General features: G+C 35.9%; 1 protein-coding gene across 1 annotated transcript in view; it reads left to right on the top strand.

Moving 5' to 3' along the window:
- MEOX2 (mesenchyme homeobox 2) overlaps positions 1 to 19613 on the top strand; it is a 64708-nt gene that overhangs the window by 38613 nt on the left and 6482 nt on the right. Inside the window, exon 2 of the mRNA XM_008686357.2 lies at positions 9051 to 9223. Within this exon, the coding sequence (XP_008684579.1) occupies positions 9051 to 9223 (173 nt within the window). The remainder of the gene's footprint in view (positions 1 to 9050; positions 9224 to 19613) is intronic.

Below are 19613 nucleotides of genomic sequence, written 5' to 3' on the forward strand. Positions count from 1 at the left end.
AGCGTGGAGCCCGACTAGGAGCTCCATCTCAGAACCCCAAGATCATGACCAGAGTGGAAACCAAGAGTCAGATGCTTAAACGTTTGTGCCACGCAGGTGCCCCCCCCCTTTTAAGACTGAGTGATTGATTGATTGATTTTAGAAAGAGGAAATTTTCCTACAGTTAAAAAAAACCTTCTAAAACCTGATTCTATCAATCTATCATTGTCAATTGCTGAGGTCCTGGGATGCAGCGTTAAGGTCCTTCCTTAATAATGACTAGAACTTGCAACTGATTATTGAGTGCCCACAATATGCAGGCACTGTGCCAAATGATTTACTTAATTTAACTATTTCACTTTAATTCTGTGTTAAAGATGAGAAAAATCGATGGTTAGTGATTGAATAAGCAAGTGGCAGAGACTGTGCTCTTAACATCTGTGCATTTGGCATCTTGGGTAATAAAGGTTCTGTGTGAATTTTAGCTTCCATAGCCATGTTCAGTATCACAATTAAATGGTGGTGTTTCTCAAATCTTTGTTCTTATGAAAAGGCCATGCAAGATGTAAAGGATATTTAGGGAGTTCTGACAATGCATTTATGTCTGTTTCTATAACTGACACTGGAGGCCAGAAAATTGTATGACAGTATGGGACCTTCAGTGAGCCCCTCAGTCACTCTGAGTCTTATTTTTCTCATCTATAAATAAAGCAGGTTTACAAATAGATGATTTGTAAGGACTGTCCAGATTCTAAAATTCATGCATATTCAGTCAAGATGTTCCGGATTTATTAATTAAATAATAGATTTAATAGAAAAATTAAATTAGTATTAACTCTAATGTGCTTTGGTGTATTATAGAAACATAATGCTCTCTTCTGAAATCTATTGACACTTACCACATCTCTGAAAGGATAGCTTAGGGAAATGGCAAAAAAAATTTCTTTAACGATTACATATGCACCATTTTGCTGTTTTGTCTGGATAATTCTCTGAAGTTGTTAGAGACACTTATTCTGCAGTTATATATTTGGATAAATTAGCATTGACAAAAACACTTTTTGAGCAATTTTTATCATCAGACAAGTATTGTCCATAGTGTAAAGAGGATATTACTTACACATAAGAAATTCACCTTGACTTCTCGACCAGTCTGGTCACTCCTAGAGAGAGTTGTGTAACTTAGTGTTACTGATGTCTTGTCTCAAGTATTACCTGTGTGCAGTGGGGCTCAACTGGGAGAGATTTTCCCCTTAGGAGAATTTGGCAATATTTGGAAACATTTTTGAATGCCATAACTGGGACAGGATTGCCAGGATTTAGCCAATATAAATACATCATGCCCACTTCAATTTGAATTTCTGATCAACTTTTGTTGGTTTTAATATAAGTATGTTCCATGATATATTTGGGATATACTTATACTAAAAGTATTTATTCTTTTTCTTGACTTTTGTTGTTGTTATGTCTCTGGATTTTAAATCGAACTGGAGTCCTATATAGTATTTGGCAATGCTAAAGTGGGTTTGACGGTTGCTACAGGTATCTAGTGAGTACAAACCTGAATGCTCCTAAATATCCTACGATGCCCCGGCCAGCCATCACCACCATTTTGTCTTGAATATGTTCATATTTCATGGACTATAAATGTAACAAGAATTATCCAGTCCAGCATATCAATCAATAGTGCTAAGGGTGGCAATTACAATCTGTGTGCCGTCTATTCCTTCACTTGTATAATATTTAGTCTCCTCATTTTTTAGAAGATTTTATTTATTTACTTCAGAAAGAGAGCATGCATGCACCTGTGCAAACAGCAAACAGTGGGGGTGTGGGGGGAGGGGGGAGGGGTGGAGGGGAGAGAGAGAGAGAGAGAGAGAGAGAGAAAATCTTAAGTAAGCTCCGCCCAGCATCAGAGCCCTATGCGGGCGTCCATGTCAGGACCCTGAGATCATGACCTGAGCTGAAATCAAGAGTCAGATACTTAACTGACTGAGGCGCCCAGAGCCCCCAGTCTCCTCAGTTTTAAATTTTATAGTAGTGACACTGATTTGGTGCTTTTCTACCTGAACATGTTTACAGATATCATTATAGATATAAAATGTAAGTAATGTTCCTTGTCCCCATCTGTTATTAATTGATGTGTGTAAGTGCTTTGAAAAGTTAATATAAAGCAATATTGCTGTGATGCTTTCTCTTTTTTTAAGCTGAAGGTTATTTAAATTTTGATAACAGAACAGAACCCCTTAGGATTATCACTGGAATCCTAATCCACAACCAGAGCATGAAAATCAAAATTCCAACAGAGGTTCAGAACTAGGTGCTTAATATTGGAAATATGAAGATGAATAAGGCACGTTTTTAAATTTTAAATTAACTGGAATCTAGAGTTCAGAGAAGTAAAGTAGACATGGAGATGAATAACAAGCTCAATAATTTATTATAAGAGTTATCGCTTAAAAAAAAAGAGTTACTACTATAAAAAATATGTTAGAGTCACTATGGTGACTGTCTTGACAAAAAAGGCTCAGAACCACGGTATGAATGCAAGCCCTCACAGTCTTAGAAGATGCAGACTTGTCTTCCAGAATAAAAACAAAACAAAAGAAAAAACCTTTATGGAAGTTCTCCTGTTGCATGTCCAAGGAATTTACCAAGCTGCTAGCAGAACCGATGCTGAATTTTTGGGTGCTTCACTGCAAAAACTGTATGGTGTTTTCCGAAGTCATAAGAGATAAAAATCCTTTTTTCCCTTTTGACAGCTGTACATTAGAAATGTCTCAATTCTTCTGGCACTGTCAAGTTACTTATTGTCCCTAATTTCTGAAAAGAGTTTCTTTCCCTCCTTATACTCTCAAGGATACAGTAACACCATGTAACTCCAAGCCATTTCCTGACATAAGAGCTGAATAGGAGGCGAATGGGAGGGGGGTTTGCCTATGGAAGTTTGCATCCTTTTCATGCCCTTGTCTATTGCTTCTGCATATATTGGGATGTAAACGTGAATGCCAGTATTATCTTTATATTTGCCCCCAACTACTGAATAGATGAGAACAGAAGTATGCATCAAACATTTATATCCTTGTTGAGGAAACAAAGGATCTGTATAGTGAATGTGGTAAGCATTGGAAGAAGGAAACAAAGATCATTTGATGAGATCTCAGAGGAAGGGTACATTCTTTAAGCTAATAGGATCAGGAAAATGGAATGGAATGCTGTATGTCAAAAGCTCTTCACAAGGGGTTCCATTGGAGGTGCAAATGGTAATTGTTGTGAAGTCCTTGGCTAGCGGGTACAATTCAAACATGTAGTGTGTCTTCTTTTGATAGACAGATGGTCATGATATTTCTGTAGCTTATGTTTTCTCTCTGTGATATAGCAAGAGGCAAAGAGTCAATTCTGGGCATCTGTAACAGTTTCTAATCCTAGAAGTATGTAGAAAGATTGAAGAAGTTTACATTTACCCAGAAAACATATGCTGGTTTTGTTTTTGGTTAAATACTTTGAACTTGGTAATGAGAACTAAAACTCTGCTAAATTTGACTCAAGTAAGTTGCATTGTATTCCCATTTTGTGCGTCTTTGCCTCTTTTTAAATTTTTAACAAAAATACTGTTTTATTAAATATATTTGGAATTGCACAATATTAATTTCATCAAAATATGTTAGCTCTTTGTGTATTTTACTTTGTAATTTTGGCACAAAGGAAGAACTATTAGGTTGACATCCTCTCACTATCAGAAAGAACTACGTAGTAAATAAACAACAAGAAAGGCAAGGTAATGAAATTAAAATCAATTGTTAATGTGTCATTCTTTAAAAACAAAGGGACTCCACTAAGAAGAGGCTGTAAGGTAAAAATGGATTCATATATTGATGGGCAGAAAAAGTAGGGAATTGAAATGAATTATTGACTAATAATCAAAGAGGCAATGAGCAAGGAAGCTCCGTAGAATGATTTTTGCATGTTGAACATGACTATTACCATTACTGTTACTATTACTAAACTAAAAAATGGTCTTTGAAATTTGTGTTTGCTTTCTCTTTGCTAGTAAAGAGAAACTATTATTATAGCTATATGTTTTTCACATCAAAGGTGTAAGAAATAGTGGATGTTTTCAGCACTAATTCCTATTCTAGATTGAGTATAGTGGGTTTCAATCCCATTTTTCCTGTAACATCTCAATATATAATGGACTTATTCATTAGTAATAGTAGCTCACTATGGCTATGGTTCTCAAATCTGGAGAGTGGATCGTGGATCGTGGATCAGCAAGAGGATTTAAGAACCCCTGGGGGAAGGTTGTTTATTCTGGGAAAAAAAAAAAAAACACAACAACAACAAGTCTGGAGAGGCTGAAATTCTTACTCATTAAGAAGCTGGAGAAGCAAGTTGGATAAATTTCCCATAAGGTAGGCTATTTCCCACTTAAATGTGAAAATACTAGCGTCAGTAGGATTATTCCATAAATTTCCCTGCCTCCTTCCACAATCCTATGTCCACGTAAAGATAATTATTAGCTTCCTATGCCAACTATTTGTGCAGCTTTGTTAATAATAAAAGAATATCTATCATTTTGAATAGATTACAAAACATTGATATGAGAAGTTGCAAAGGACGAAAATAGACAATGGCTTAGTATTCATTCTTCTGTCAGAATAAGGAATAAATATTCATTGTAGTCTAAGCTATAGAGACATTCCTTTACATTTTGATATTTTACAGACATAGGTAAATTATGTTCTTCATTTAAACAAGTTAATAAGCTTACCCAGGGTAGCCAAAAAATATACTCAATCATACTTTAATATTTCTCTTTTGCTAAAAAGCATTCTATGCCACTAGTGAACAGACCAAGCCCTTACATTACTTGTCTTCAATAAAACATGATTATCTTTTGGCATCCTCTTGCACTAGGGGAAATAAAAAGTCACATGTGGAGAAGTTCTAAATGCTAGACAGAAATGATCCTCAGAGGGCAATTTTTATCCTCCACGGAAGTATTGCAGACTTCTTCCATTAACATAGTCCCAGGGAGCAAAAGGTTAGGGAACTGGGACTGCCAACTCTACCTGAACACATAAGTCAACATTTCCTCCAAGCGGCGAGGGAGTGTGAGAGTGCACCCACATGTGCATTAAAGTATCTGAGACGAGAAACAACAATTGTAATATTTTACATTAGAATACACTGTACAGATGGTGACATTTTGTTTGTGGTTGTAGGGAAGAAAGTAAGGCAGTTTCCAGACTCCCCCCTCAACACCTACCATTTGGCATAGGATATGGGAGGTTGAAGAAAACGGGGATTTTTGCCTCAGTTGAAACAGCTGGAAAACAGGTGGTAGCTGGTGTGCAATTTGCCAAAAGCCTTGTCCAAGTCTCCCACCCGTTTTCCACCAAAGAAAAACTAGTCAGGTGATAGCAGTGGAGGCCTTAGGGTCAGCAAATGATGGGCTTCAGGACATGTTGGGGAAAGAAAAAAGAAAAAAAAATCCAAGTTATAGGAAATACAAGTCCAGAAATGTAGTTCCAAGGAACATGTTTTCAATAGGAAAGAAAAAGTGGGAGCAACATAGGTGAAAACCACAACAGAATCACAGATACACAGATGAAAGTGTATACAGAGTTAATTGACGGTGCTACCTCGATTGGGTTGGCTTTCTCGCTCTTAGGTGATGAATTCAGGAGGCACACACCCACTCTTTGTCAAGTTAAGTGCAGTGTAATCTTTCCATGTGCAATTATGGCAAGTGTAAGTGTACACGGTTCACATTGTTTTAGTCGCTGGATTTTACTCTGTGAGCTACTTTGGTTTGGAATTCAGGCATTCAGTAAATTGCTTTTGGATTTAAATGTTGAATTATAGCCAGAGTTTTGTTTAAATTCAGTCACTGGATATATAAACCTCCTGTTGTATATTTCTGGTTACAATGGGCATGTATATAGATCCACTCCAAGTGACCGTTCTTACAAGTATTGGCCCAAGTTTTGTGCGCTTGTGTATTTGTGTGTGTATGTATTATTGATTTCGAAGTACTTTTGAATACTGAAAAAGTTAAAGTATTCAAAAAATAAATATAAAGTAATAGGCTTTCCTCAATGTGAATTTGTTCATTCATGCTTATATAAGCGACTGTGTTAAACATGAATCATTCAAATTGAATTGCTCATGAGAAAAAATGCTCTGGCTTTGCTGTCAGTTTCCAGAGTTGTTTTACAGAAAGGAAAAGGGTACTGTCCCCATATAAAGAATAATCATCTGCAGATTTCAGACTGAGCATGGCTCCAAACTGGCAAAAATACTTTTGATTCACATGAGAATATAGATCCTGTGAGAGGCACTTATCTGAGTATTCTAGGCTGTGAGTGAGTTTGCAGTCTGCCAGGACAGCCAATGGAAACATTAAATTAAAAAAAAAAATCAATCATCAAGAAGATTTGCTCACACAGAATAGCTAAGTGCTGTAAAGATGTAGAGGTTGGCAAATCTGTAGCTGAAAAAAATAAGTGGGTGATGACGGCAGGTTCCACGTTGAGTCAGGGAAGTTGGCATTGTGTGAGCACAGTTTGCCTGAGAGCTCACACAGCATCTATTACAGATCTTATCTTGTCCTAGTGGCTTCGTGTACGGGAAAGCCCGTGTGGGACGTATCACAAACCACTTATGCCCTGAATCAAGCCCGCCTGCTCTGCCAAGGTGGGGAGCCAGTCAGCACAGGGCTGAGTGACCGGCCTGGCAACGCGGTCAGTGAAATCTGAGGAATTGGCGACTGTGCCGCTGCAGCAGTGAATCCTCCCGTGATCCCTCAGATGAAAAGTAATGGCCAGGGTACCAAAAGGTTGATACAGACTTTCTGTAGCTGCTGCTGGACCTACACAACTTTACATCCAGCCAACGGAGACCTAGTAAGAGCACGAAACTGTTTACATTAGAGTGCCTTGTCTAGTAGATTCCCATTATGCAGGCCCTCTTGACTTCAGTTAGACTTTCCCCGCCAGACAGAAAAGAACACTAATTTATATATATATATGTAAATATATATAATATATACATATATAATAATATATATGTAAATATATATTAATATATATTAAATACTAATATATCTATATGTATTACTTAATGTATTTAAGCATCATTGGATGAAGAAACATGTTGCCCAAAAAGGTCTTTCCTAAGTATACCATATTACATTTATCAATTTAAAAAAATTAAAATGTCGTTCTTCCTAACCTTTTTTTTAAGAGATGGGGAGAGGCAGAGGAAGAGAAAGAGAGATAGTCTCAAGCAGGCTCCATGCCCAGTGTGGAGGCCAACGTGGGGCTTGATCTCACAACCCTGAGGTCACGACCTGAGCTGGAATCAAGAGTCAGACGCTTAACCGACTGAGCCACCCAGGTGGCCCACACTTTGTAACCTTTGATTAACCGTCATTTTCCCTATCTTGCTTCTCTCATTTGGGCTCATAGAAGACTTCATTGTACTCCCACTTGCTAAAGACATCACAGTTTGTGTGCACATGCTGAAAAATAGAGAATTGAAGTAATTGTTAAGAGAGCAGAAACACACCACTTACCTTGATCATGGTGCTATTTCCCTGAAGATAAATTCGACATGAATTACTGGACCTGATATGATTACCTGTTATTGGTTTATGTGGAATTTTTTTCCATTATAGGCACACATTTGTTCTTCAGTATATTAAGAATGTCTTCTAACCTACATCTCAGGGATATGATAAGGATACATGAAATACTATATGTTAATTTTGTCTTAAATGCATAGGAGGAGGGGTGCCTGGGTGGCTCAGTGGGGTGCCTGGGTGGCTCAGTCGTTAAGCCTCTGCCTTCGGCTCAGGGAGTGATCCCAGGGTCCTGGGATCGAGCCCCACATCGGGCTCCATGCTCTTCTGGGAGCCTGCTTCTTCCTCTCCCACTCCCCCTGCCTGTGCTCCCTCTCTCACTGGCTGTCTCTCTATCTCTGTCAAATAAATAAATAAAATCTTTAAAAAAAAATGCATAGGAAGAAAGATGGAACAATGTGCTCCAAATTATTATTACTTCTAAATGGCATTATAAGATCTGATGTTTGGATAGCTTTTGTTAGGTGTTGTTCATCTTTTTTTTTTTTTTAAGATGTATTTACTTATTTTAGAGAAAGAGAGAGAATGTGCACACAAGTGGGGGGAGTGGCAGAGGGGGAGAGAGAGAGAATCCTCAAGCAGACTCCCCACTCAGCGTGGAGGCTGACACCAGGCTCAATCCCAGGACCCTGAGGTCATGACCTAAGCTGAAATCAAGAGTCTGGAGCTTAACCGACTCAGCCACCCAGGCGCCCAAGTGTTGTGCATCCTATGTTTATCTCATGTATAATGATAAAACATTTAAAAACTTTTCATAGTTTGAGTTATATAAATGCAATTTTATTTATAGATTCCACGTTGGAATACGTATTATACAAAATAAAAGAATAGCATTTCTCTTGCCCTCAAAGAGACTGAACTTGAATAGAAATTAAAAGGTTAGTAAATACACACACACTCTTTTGTATGCTTTGTCTGAACTTGAGTTGACTTTGGGGTCCAGTTGCTAAACATTCAAATTGCTTAAATATTCATATACTAAGTCAACACTTTTTTTTTTTTTAGGAATTAGAAAGTTCAATCATACTTAGATCCCAAGTATACAAATTATTAAATATAATTTACTTAATAACTTAAACAACTTATTAAATACAATTTTATATTTAAAATTGTTTTCCAGAGATGGTTCATTTATCTTTTTATCATATGAAGAGCGTTTATATTTTTTGCTCATATTTTGAAAGAGTAGCAGACACTTTGCCAGTTAGGCTGTGAGTCATGTGAGAGCAGATTGAAAAAATAAGATGTGTATCTTACCTTGTTGTGAGATCAGTCTTACTGTCTTTGCTATTTTTCCCATGTCTAACACAGTATCTGAAAAAGTAATTACTCAGTATATGCTCCTAGTATGAATGATGTGATTGAATGCATTTGAATGAATGAAGTAAATCTAATTCTCTCTTACTTTTTTTCTTCTTTTTTCCAGACTCCCAGGAAGGAAATTACAAGTCAGAAGTCAATAGCAAACCCAGGAAGGAAAGGACAGCTTTTACCAAAGAGCAAATCAGAGAACTTGAAGCAGAATTTGCCCATCATAATTATCTGACCAGACTGAGGCGATATGAGATAGCAGTGAATCTGGATCTCACTGAAAGACAGGTAAAGTTGGACATTGTGGTGGTATGGTATTTTTAATTGCGTCGAGTCAAGAATCTTCTCTTGCCATTTTTGAAATATCTAGATCTGTGGTTTTTACATACCATTTGGAAGACAGGTGTTCCATTCCATGATGAAGTTTTGGCCCAGCAAAATGACAAAATTAAGGATAAGATAGCAGTGTTTTAAGGGAAACCACATTTATTCAGTTTAAGGAATCATTCTTTATTCTGTAATTGTGTTCTTCCTAAATATTTTGGCTTAAGATATTATTTCTTGTATATAATGATGGCATATAGTGAGCAATTTTGTTTGCTTGTATTTTAAAATCTCCTTATTTTGATATAATAGACAGCTGGCAGCCCCATGTTAGTTTCCTCTTGCTCAGGACAGGGTTTGCTGTGTTACTGTAACACATTAACCCCCAAACCTCAATGACATGACAAAAAAGTTCACTATTTGCTCACTCCCCATATTAACTTTACAAGTCCAGCATTACAAACGATCACTCACTCATGGACCCAGTCTAACTCTCTGGCATCTCGACATGTGGTGTCCTTGGTAACCACAGGAGGTAAGAAAGAGTTGGAGGTTCATGCATTGACCTTTAAATGTTTTCACCTGGAAATGACCCATGTCACTTCCATTTATACTCTAAGGTCCGGAAATCATCAGTGGTGCCACTTAAGTTCAAGGGGGCTGGAAAATGATGGGGGCAAGGGCACATAGATCATTGGTAAATATTTCCCAATTATTTTTGATCAAAAATTTAATATTCTGACATTGACTCATTTAGAGAACACTTTGAAATTATTAACGATCTGTGGACCCCAGTTGATAAAACCTAAGAAATGCTTTGTAATTAATTACATTTTAGGTCCTTTCTTGTATTTTATTTGCTCTGATAGTGCTCCCAGCGCATTCTTTTTATGGATTCTGATTTGCCCTGGGAGAATCTAGCCTACTGATGGTTAACAGTTGCTAATCTTTAGAAAAACATTCCTGAAAGGCAAATCCAAACATCTTTATGGACAGTGCAGTTATGATTGGCACTCCGAGGGCTAGAGTCTCATTTCCTCTTTCACTGTATGCACCTCCTCCAGGGATCCCATTGGAACCAAAGAAATACCAACAGGGTGTGGACAAATGAATACTATCTTAGGAGAGCAAGTTATTTTATCCAATTTCTTAAATCATCTGCTTTTCTTCTGTTAATTTCTGAATTTCAGCTTTTGGGAGGATATTTCTGGGTAGTGAGAATATATTGAGAAACACTTTTATGTGGTTTTATTTATTAGCAGTTTATTTTTATTAAATATTATGACTAGTGCCTAACTTGTGAAGCGCAGCATTTTCCTTCCCTTCAACTTCACATACAAAGTTCCTTCCATAAGTGTACAACATTTGGCATGCTGGAAAGGAGAATCCAAAATCTACATTATCTGTTTTATTTTCATTTTTTTTTTTTTTAAACTGGGAGCAGATAAAAAAAAGAAGGGAGGGGAGGCATTACACATTAATGTCCTTATACATAGACAGTGAACTCTAGGAAATGCAATCATGTTTTATATAATACATAAAGGAAACAAACTAGGATTTGCTTCCAAGCTACAGAAATAATGGGATGCAGTACTACACTCTTAGTCAAGAGAAAAGTGAAGTTTCTGTGCTTGCTAGTCTGGGGATAGCTTTGGTTGGTTACCTGTGATTATCTGATTATAAGGCAGAGGTTTTACTTTTGGTTTAGAATAATTTCTTTTTAGAAGAAATTCTATAAATTTGGTCTGGGGATTTTTTAGGTATTTTGGATATGTCTTTTTCTTCCTGAGTTGCCACTGATAGAAAAGAATGATATACGATTTTAAGCAAAATTATAAACACACACACACACACACAGAATTTTAATCTTTGTTTTTTAAAGGTCCCTTTTCAGATTTGTATCAGTTAGCCTTTGCTATGTAACAAACTATTCAAAAATCTTAGTGGTTTCAACCTATAACCAACATTCAATTTGCTCACAATTTTGTTGGTCAGGGATTTTGACCGGGCTCAATTGGAGAGTTACATGGCTGGCCTTACCTAAATCCCTCATAGAGCTGTAGTCACCTGGTGGGTTTGAGGAGCTGGTTGGTCTCGGTAACCTCAGCTGAGACGCTTGTCTGTGTTGTGTGTGGTTTCATCTTCTTCTAATAAGCTCCCTGGGACTTTTCAAATGGGAGTAGAAGCATTGCCAGAAGTAGAAGAAAAACTCCAACGTACAAGGACTTTCAGAGACTCTCCTTACCTCATATTTACTAATGCCTCATTGTCTAAAGCAAGTCATATGACCAGGCACAGTGTCAGTGTAGAAGGGGACCATCTAAAGGAATGGATACATGGAAGGAAGGCAACATTTGTTGGAGGCAGTTACTGAAACAATCTAACTGTAGCGTCATAGGGGAAAAACAAACAAACAAATCTTGAGATGTAATTCGATTTTCAAAGAATTGAAATTTTGTATTGTGCAGAAGATTTTTTTGTCCTATAAATCTTTATTTCTAATTTTGCAAGTTAATACAAAAAGGAGATGCATGCATGTGCAAATTCTCAATCAAAATTAAGTTTTTAGAGGGCCACTATGTGTTAGTAAGAAAAAATAGAATTATTATGATAAAAATTTGAACAAAATGACTCGATTTTCCAATTGGAATTGTGTATTCTTAGGCAAGTAACAATCTCCCTAGGGCACAAAATGGAAATTAAAACTACCTTCTCTTGCTTCTACTCAGGTTTATATATCATAATGGATATGAAAGAATTTCTAGCATAAAATATAAAATGCAATTGTCAACCAGAGGGGGGAGATGTCTTTGCCATTCAAGGCATATTTTGTAACACAAATATTTGTTGTGCTAGATGCTAGAAATAAAATCTTGCTAAAATAAGCTAGTAAGTTTCTGCTAGAACATGGAAGAGGCAAAGATTGAACAAGTACTAACAATTATGATGAGTGTTGAATATCACAGGAGAGGAATGACAGGGTGATATGGGAGAATGTTCCTGATTATGCCAGATTTCATTTTATTCTTAGACTTCTTTGTACACGCAGTATCTTAAATTGAGAATCTGAAGGTTTTATTTATGTTTTCTGGGATGAATTTTACTATGCTAAATTTATCAGAAAAATATTGTATGCTGTCAGTCATCAGTTTTACTATTCTTAAAGGTCTGAAAGCATATTCCTCCATGATGCCAGAGCTGTTGTCCCAGTGAGATATTTTCAGTTTACTTTCTCAAGCTTGGGCTTTTAAAGTTATAAATGTAGAGTTATAAACTGAACCCATTTCATTCATCTTCTTTTAATTGTGACACAGCAATTCCATTACTTTGATTTTACATTAATGCTATACCTGCTTATCTATGTAATCTATATCCTAACCCTATATATTCTTAAATAACACCCCTTTTATAGGATTTCCAGATGTAAAATATTCTAAATTATAGACATGTACTTTTTTCATTTCCATTCTGCAAGATTTATCTTTCCATACTTTAAAATAACCTGAGAATTATATCTAACTCCATTTTGTACAGTGTTTTCCTTAACTTTAGTAGAATTTTCTATCTCCTTAAATATTTTTTCTTGACTTTGTAAAAGCTTTTCAAGACTCAAATGCAAAGGCAGAACTCATGTGGATAATGTAAAGAGAGAAAAATAAATATTAAATAATCCATAACAATTTATGACAGAATTTTTTACAGAAATAACTTTCTCCTAAATGAAAACTTAATTTATAATCAGAAGTAGTCTTTAGATGTACTTTCATCTAGGAATTTTATATAATTGCCTATGAAATATGCCTGTGTATAACTGATATGTTTTTTGTACATACCCCTACTTTGTTTATATCACTAATCAACATACTTGCTACATTTTATTATAGGCCATGCACATGTCATTATAAAGACTTACTATAAAGAAAACAGATTTGCTATGATGATTAGGTTTCCTTTAAGGAAAAAAGTAAGATTAAATCCTTAAATATCACTCAGGACCTGAATTTTCAAATCCCTACCTGAAGAATAGTTCTGCAATTTTACGAAGAAGTCAGATTCTTAATGCTTGTGTCTCCCATAATGCAATGCCTTTACAGGTCAGGGAAGTCTGTAATCCCCTTTGAACTCCATCTGGTCAAAGAAGAAGAAGAAGAAAAAGAAAAAGAAGAAAAAGAAGAAGAAAAAAGAGGCTCAGTCTGCAAAGTAATTCCACATTAGCACATAGGTATTAAAGAAAATTATTTTATGTAAAATAAGAATGGAGATACTAGAATACAGTTGAGCTTCAAATATTCTTAATTATATAATGCTGTTGTGTGGAAGTTACCACTCTAGTGTCTCCCAGCTTCCAACTTAGAGCTTCCATTTTACAATATATTCTTATATCCCCTTCTTGATCAACAGCTAATAAGCCTCAATTGGCTGAGCCACTTGGAATATTTTGAAGAGCCAGTCAGTCTAAAGACCCTCCTGTCCCTATGTATTTTTACACTTGACATGCTTATTCTGGCCTTTTCATCCATCTAGACACATTTGGAGAAAGCTGCTGCCAATTTTTTACTATTTCACAGTGGGAAGAAGAGAGAAGGCAGCTGCATGAAACTATAACAGGAGTGACAAAATGGACATTTTTATACAGTTAAAGCTGCCAAAAAATAGAAAATGGGAGATCCTTTCGTTTCACAAAGCTAATCAAAGGTGCAATGTTGCAGATTTGTAAACTAGCAAGGATTACTGGAATAAGCAGACCTAATTCATGATACCTCTGGCAAGATAAATGGAAAATCCCACCTACTTGGATCGTATCCCATTAGTGGAAATGAGAGGGATTATGCTTTGTTTGTTACTCCTAAATCATTAAATGGCTCAATGCCAAGTATTTTCAAAATAGGCATCCATTTTTTGGATCACTATGAAGGAGAATTTTCTATGTGCCAAATAAGCACTGGTTTTGTCTTTTGCTTATCAATTTACATAATCCCTGTCCTTTGAAAGTTTATTTTCTGTAAATTCATATGAATACTTTTAGTTATTTAGCTAATAAATTATTCTCCATGACCAGACATATTGTCTGTTTAAGGTAATTCAAGACTACCTGTGTAGCCAATGATGTTAGAATATGTCCTCATTTCTTTAGAGTAATATTTAACAGTAACCTGAAGTAACAATAAGATATTTCTTTGCTTAAATCATGTGTGTCTGCTATTTTAAAAGATTAAACATGAGGGGTTCCTGGGTGGCTTAGTCTGTTGGGCATTGACTCTTGATTTTGGCAAAGGTCGTGATCTCAGGGTAGTGGGTTAGAGCCCCTCCTGGCCTAGGACTCTGTGTTCTTGAGATTCTCTCCCTCTCTCTCCCCCTCCACCCCTTCCCCTGCTCACTCTCTTTTTCTCTCAAATAAATGAATAGAATCTTAAGAAAAATAAAAATAAAAGATTAAACATGAGTTGACCTCTACTAGAAAAATGGTGGTTAGCATAAAGTGGAGGAGTTGATGGTAGAATATGATGGAATCTTCAGTTGTAATGGAAAGCGGAATTGCCTGAGTGCTGCTGTTTTTTTTTTTTTGTTTGTTTGTTTGTTTGTTTTAAGAAATGCATGTGGACAATGTACAATCTTCACTTTTTAAAAAAGATTTATTTATTTGAGAGAGAGAGAGAGTGTGAGCTGGTGGAGGGGCAGAGGGAGAGGAAGAGAGAGAAGCAGGGATGGATCTCACTGATCAGGGAGCCTGACACAGGGATGGATCCCACAACATTGAGATCACCATCCCAGCCAAAATCAAGAGTCTAAGCCTAAATCAACTGAGCCTCCCAGGCAGGACGAGGTACAATCTAAAGGGCAGATTCAGAACTATCTTCCATACTACCAAACAAAGGCGATGAAGTAAGAAGAGTAAGGCAAGACAATCAATTATGAAGCAAGATCTATAAAGAAAAGTCCAATGATTTAACCCTGTTCTAAGTCAATTTTTAGAAACATTACCTGCATAAAGTAGAAAGCTGAGAAATAAGCAGGTGATCTCTAATAATTTATGAACATAAATATCCAAACATGCAATAATGTAGAAAAAAATCTTAGAAAAATAAGGCCCTACCCTATTGAAACAGCCTTGAGAATATATAACAAATCAATTTTTTAAAAGTTTGATGGATAGAGATAGCAATATACAGATATGTATCATATACATACATATATACATATACACATATGTATATATACATATGTATGTACACATATATACATATACACAGACATATATATCAATGTATGTGTATGTATACCTATAGATATATATCTGTATGTTGCTAGCTTTATCTATCTATATATGTACACACACACCTATAAAATGAGCTTTTATTTTAGAAATTTTGTTAAAATTTGCTGTACAGATTCTTGCTATGAGCATTCATCAAACTGATATAATAAAAGGATAAGGATAATTCTTTTTAATCTCAGAATTGCCACATTATATTTCCCGATTTCTTCAATAAGGAAATAAGTATATTAATTTATATTTAACCAGTAGATCAACAATAACATTCTGAAACATAACATGCATTGCCTCACAGGATCACCATCTTATTTTTTTTTTTTTTAAGATTTTATTTATTTATTTGTCAGAGAGAAAACACAAGCAGCGGGAGTGGTAGGCAGAGGGAGAGGCAGGCTCCCCGCTGAGCAGGGAGCCCTATGCGGGACTCAATCCCAGGGTCCTGGGATCATGACCTGAGCTGAAGGCAGATGCTTAACTGACTGAGCCACCCAGGTTGTCCCTGGGATCACCGTTTTAAAGTATAATGCTAAAGAAAGAAATTTCTGCTATGAAAGATTATTCCTTTTCCACACTGTCCTTGCATACATGGGAATTTTTTTTTTTTTTGTCATTTAAAGGAATTCTAAAACTAAGAAGCTTCTAGAAATTTTGAGGAGCTAGTTTTGTGTTGGACATCTTCAGTTCTAAAGAGATGTCCTATTATTTACATAAGTCTATACAGCAGTATATGCATATGGTCTATGACATCTAAAATAATAAATACAGACCTAAGAGAACAATTTGTAGAGAATCTGGCTGTAAAAGACTTTCTACCGATTGGTTGTTAGAGTCTCATCACTCCACATGAAAACCTCAGACATGTGTTAAATTTGGAATAAATTTTTATCTTTAAATCTCTTTATCATTTCTCATTTTTAATGCTGGGCAGATTTTTTTTAAAAGATTTTATTTATTTTATTTGAGAGAGCGAGTGAGAGAGAGAGAGAAAGAGCCCAAGTGGGGGCAGGGACACAGGGAGAGGGAGAAGCAGACTCCCCGCTGAGCAGGGAGCCCAATGTGGGGCTCGATCCCCGGACCCTGGGATCTTGAGCTGAGCTGAAGGCAGACACTTAACTGACTGAGCCACCCAGGTGCCCCCTGGACAGTTTTGTTGATTGTGTTTTTTTTTTAATTTTTGAACTTTCTCCAGATATTTAGGTTATTGACTATTTTTTGTGGTCAGTGCATTTGAATATGATAGTAATATTACTATTACACTTTCTTAAAATAATCTTAAGGAGGTCGAAGGAAGTGATCCCTAAATCTAATAAATGAAATGATGAGTGTAAATATAATAATGAACCTAAGCCTGTCTAGAAATAATCAGAATATTAATTTCATTAGATTGAACCATAGGGAGTTGCCTTTTATTCTACTGTTCTCATAAAAATAGTGTATTCCTGTGTTTCAAACACATATTTATATTTGGTGTATTTCACTTAATTACATCATGACTAGAAGAGTCTGTGAGTCAAAATGTTATATACTGACTGTGATATGCTGCTAACTCTTGTTAAATATCATCCCAGAGATTAGGCAAAACGTTGAGAACAAAGACCATCATTCTAGTTGATTTCAAGGGTGTGAACAAAATAAGTACGGGTAGTGGCTCAGAATACACAAATTCTATGCATTAAAGATTTGCTAGTCAGGAATTTTTTAACACAATAAAGGATAAAGTTTCCTAATTTAGTTTTGGTATTTCCACACAAATTGACTGAAGTCATATGTTTCTACTATGCTTAGGTAACCAGTGTTTCACTTAAAATAACTGAAAGGTATACCTATTTTTTAATTGTGTAAGAAATAGGATTAGGAATAGTGAATTTTCACTATAAATTAATATTATTGAAATAGGCCATTTGAGTTGAATTTCCTCAACTATGACAGAAAGAGGTATTGTTGTTAGTATCTATTACTACTGGGACATTTCTAAAAGGTCAATTAAAAGGAATCACTTCTCTGAGAATTTTGCCCATCATGTGAATAACTACTTTGATTGCATTTTTGGAAAGGGGAAATGTGCTACTGGCTTGTAATAATACCCATAACATACAATTTATTATGGGGAATTTCATCTGTTCCCTCAAAAAAGTTTTTTTTTGAATATATAATTTGCCTGCTGCTCCCAATAGCTAATGTGTATTCACTTTGTGTAAAATTATGCAAAATAGTAAATATTTTATGACTGCATTGGTGAGCCTAGAATTCTAAATAGAAAAAAGAAAGAGGCTTTAAAACTGAAAATTATAGAGGCGAGAAAATGATTCATTGGTCATAAACATTGTGATAAACTAGAGGATAATCATGAAAAGCAGCCTTCTAAACAAGAATTCAGGCCTTAGTCATGGAATATGTCCTAACACCTTCATCCTCCTACACACACACACTGTACCTCCCAACCCCAAGTTGCAAGGCTATAGAAACAGCACAGTCAACTGGTTGCTCTCGTGCACTTCTTGGAAATAGCCGAAGGATTCCTTCTCTTAATCAGATATAAATCTATTCAGGCAGGAAGAGTATTTCTTTTCCGCATATTTCTTCCTTACCTTATGGAGCATTCTTGGTTCTCATTCTTCAGTTCACTTGCTGACTTTGCCACTGAATTACGTGGGTAAGTCTTTCTAGGGTCTGTTTACCTTGGCTTACTAGATCAGCTGCCGTGACCAAATTTAATCACATGGCATGTGATTCAATCGGAAAATTGTGCTTATAAAATTATTGTTCGCATGTTTTCACGTGGTAAAGATGTGAATAAATATTTGTTAGATAATGTCTACAGTATTTCAAGCACCCAGATACAAATGAAAACAAAGTATTAAATCTACAAATTCCAGATGTTTAGAAACCTCTAGATATGTCACTGAAATATTCAGTTTTCGTCCAGATGTTTGGCGTTACGATTGTTTCTTCAAAAGACAGACATTTATGGTGTTATATAAATATGGGTTACGGCCTTATGTGGTCCAACATCCTATCAATCTATTTGCCTCTGGCCATCTTAGGAAATTGTGCGCCAGTCGCAGATGCATATTTCGTTTGTGTTCTCCTGTGATATATTGTGAACACTAAAAGGACAGGTATTATGGACTTTTATATAGAAGGCTGTAATGTGGGGCACCTGGGTGGCACAGCGGTTAAGCGTCTGCCTTTGGCTCAGGGCGTGATCCCGGCGTTACGGGATCGAGCCCCGCGTCAGGCTCCTCCGCTATGAGCCTGCTTCTTCCTCTCCCACTCCCCCTGCTTGTGTTCCCTCTCTCGCTGGCTGTCTCTACCTCTGTCAAATAAATAAATAAAAAATCTTTAAAAAAAAAAAAAGGCTGTAATGTGAATGACTGAATAAATTAAATAAAAAGGTAAAACGAATGTTTAGCAAATGGCAGCAGTGATTCTCACAGGGTAAAATATGATTTCTAAATTCTGAAATATATCATCCAAACAAATTAATCAAAACAAAAATTTCTTGGCTGCTTTCTTCAGTAAAAGCCATCAAGATGTGAATAAATGATTTTCTGTTTATTTAAACAGTAGTTTGACCATCCAGGAAATGTAAATACCACGGGATAACAAGTGAGACTTCTTCATAATAAGCAAATGTTCTGAAAAATAAGGTGTATAACTGAGCACTTTAGATATTTGCTACTATAATATGGCAGGCTATTATGTATTTGTTACTTTTGAAATATGAATATTTTTTGAAAGCTATCTGTATGCATAGATACTAGGAGTCTATAAGGTTTGATTCATATTCCTTTGATTTCACGAATAATAGTATTTTTTCATAAGTCAAATTTTTGGGATAAAGAATTTATATTTATCTGAGTTGTTAATGATACTATGTAACAAAACAAAATGCACTTTATATGGGATCTTGCCTTAGATCCAAACTTTAAAAAGAAAATATTTGAAAAAACAAAAACAAAAACCTCATTTATCTAGCACTTTCCAGAGAAATTGTACACTGGAAGATAAAATTGGCTTTAGGACCCCCAAAATAATGAAAGTTCACAAAATTTATACATTATGCTCCAAGATGGACAG

Source organism: Ursus maritimus, unplaced genomic scaffold (assembly GCF_017311325.1).
Source record: "Ursus maritimus isolate PB19 unplaced genomic scaffold, ASM1731132v1 scaffold_3, whole genome shotgun sequence".
Lineage (NCBI taxonomy): Eukaryota > Metazoa > Chordata > Mammalia > Carnivora > Ursidae > Ursus > Ursus maritimus.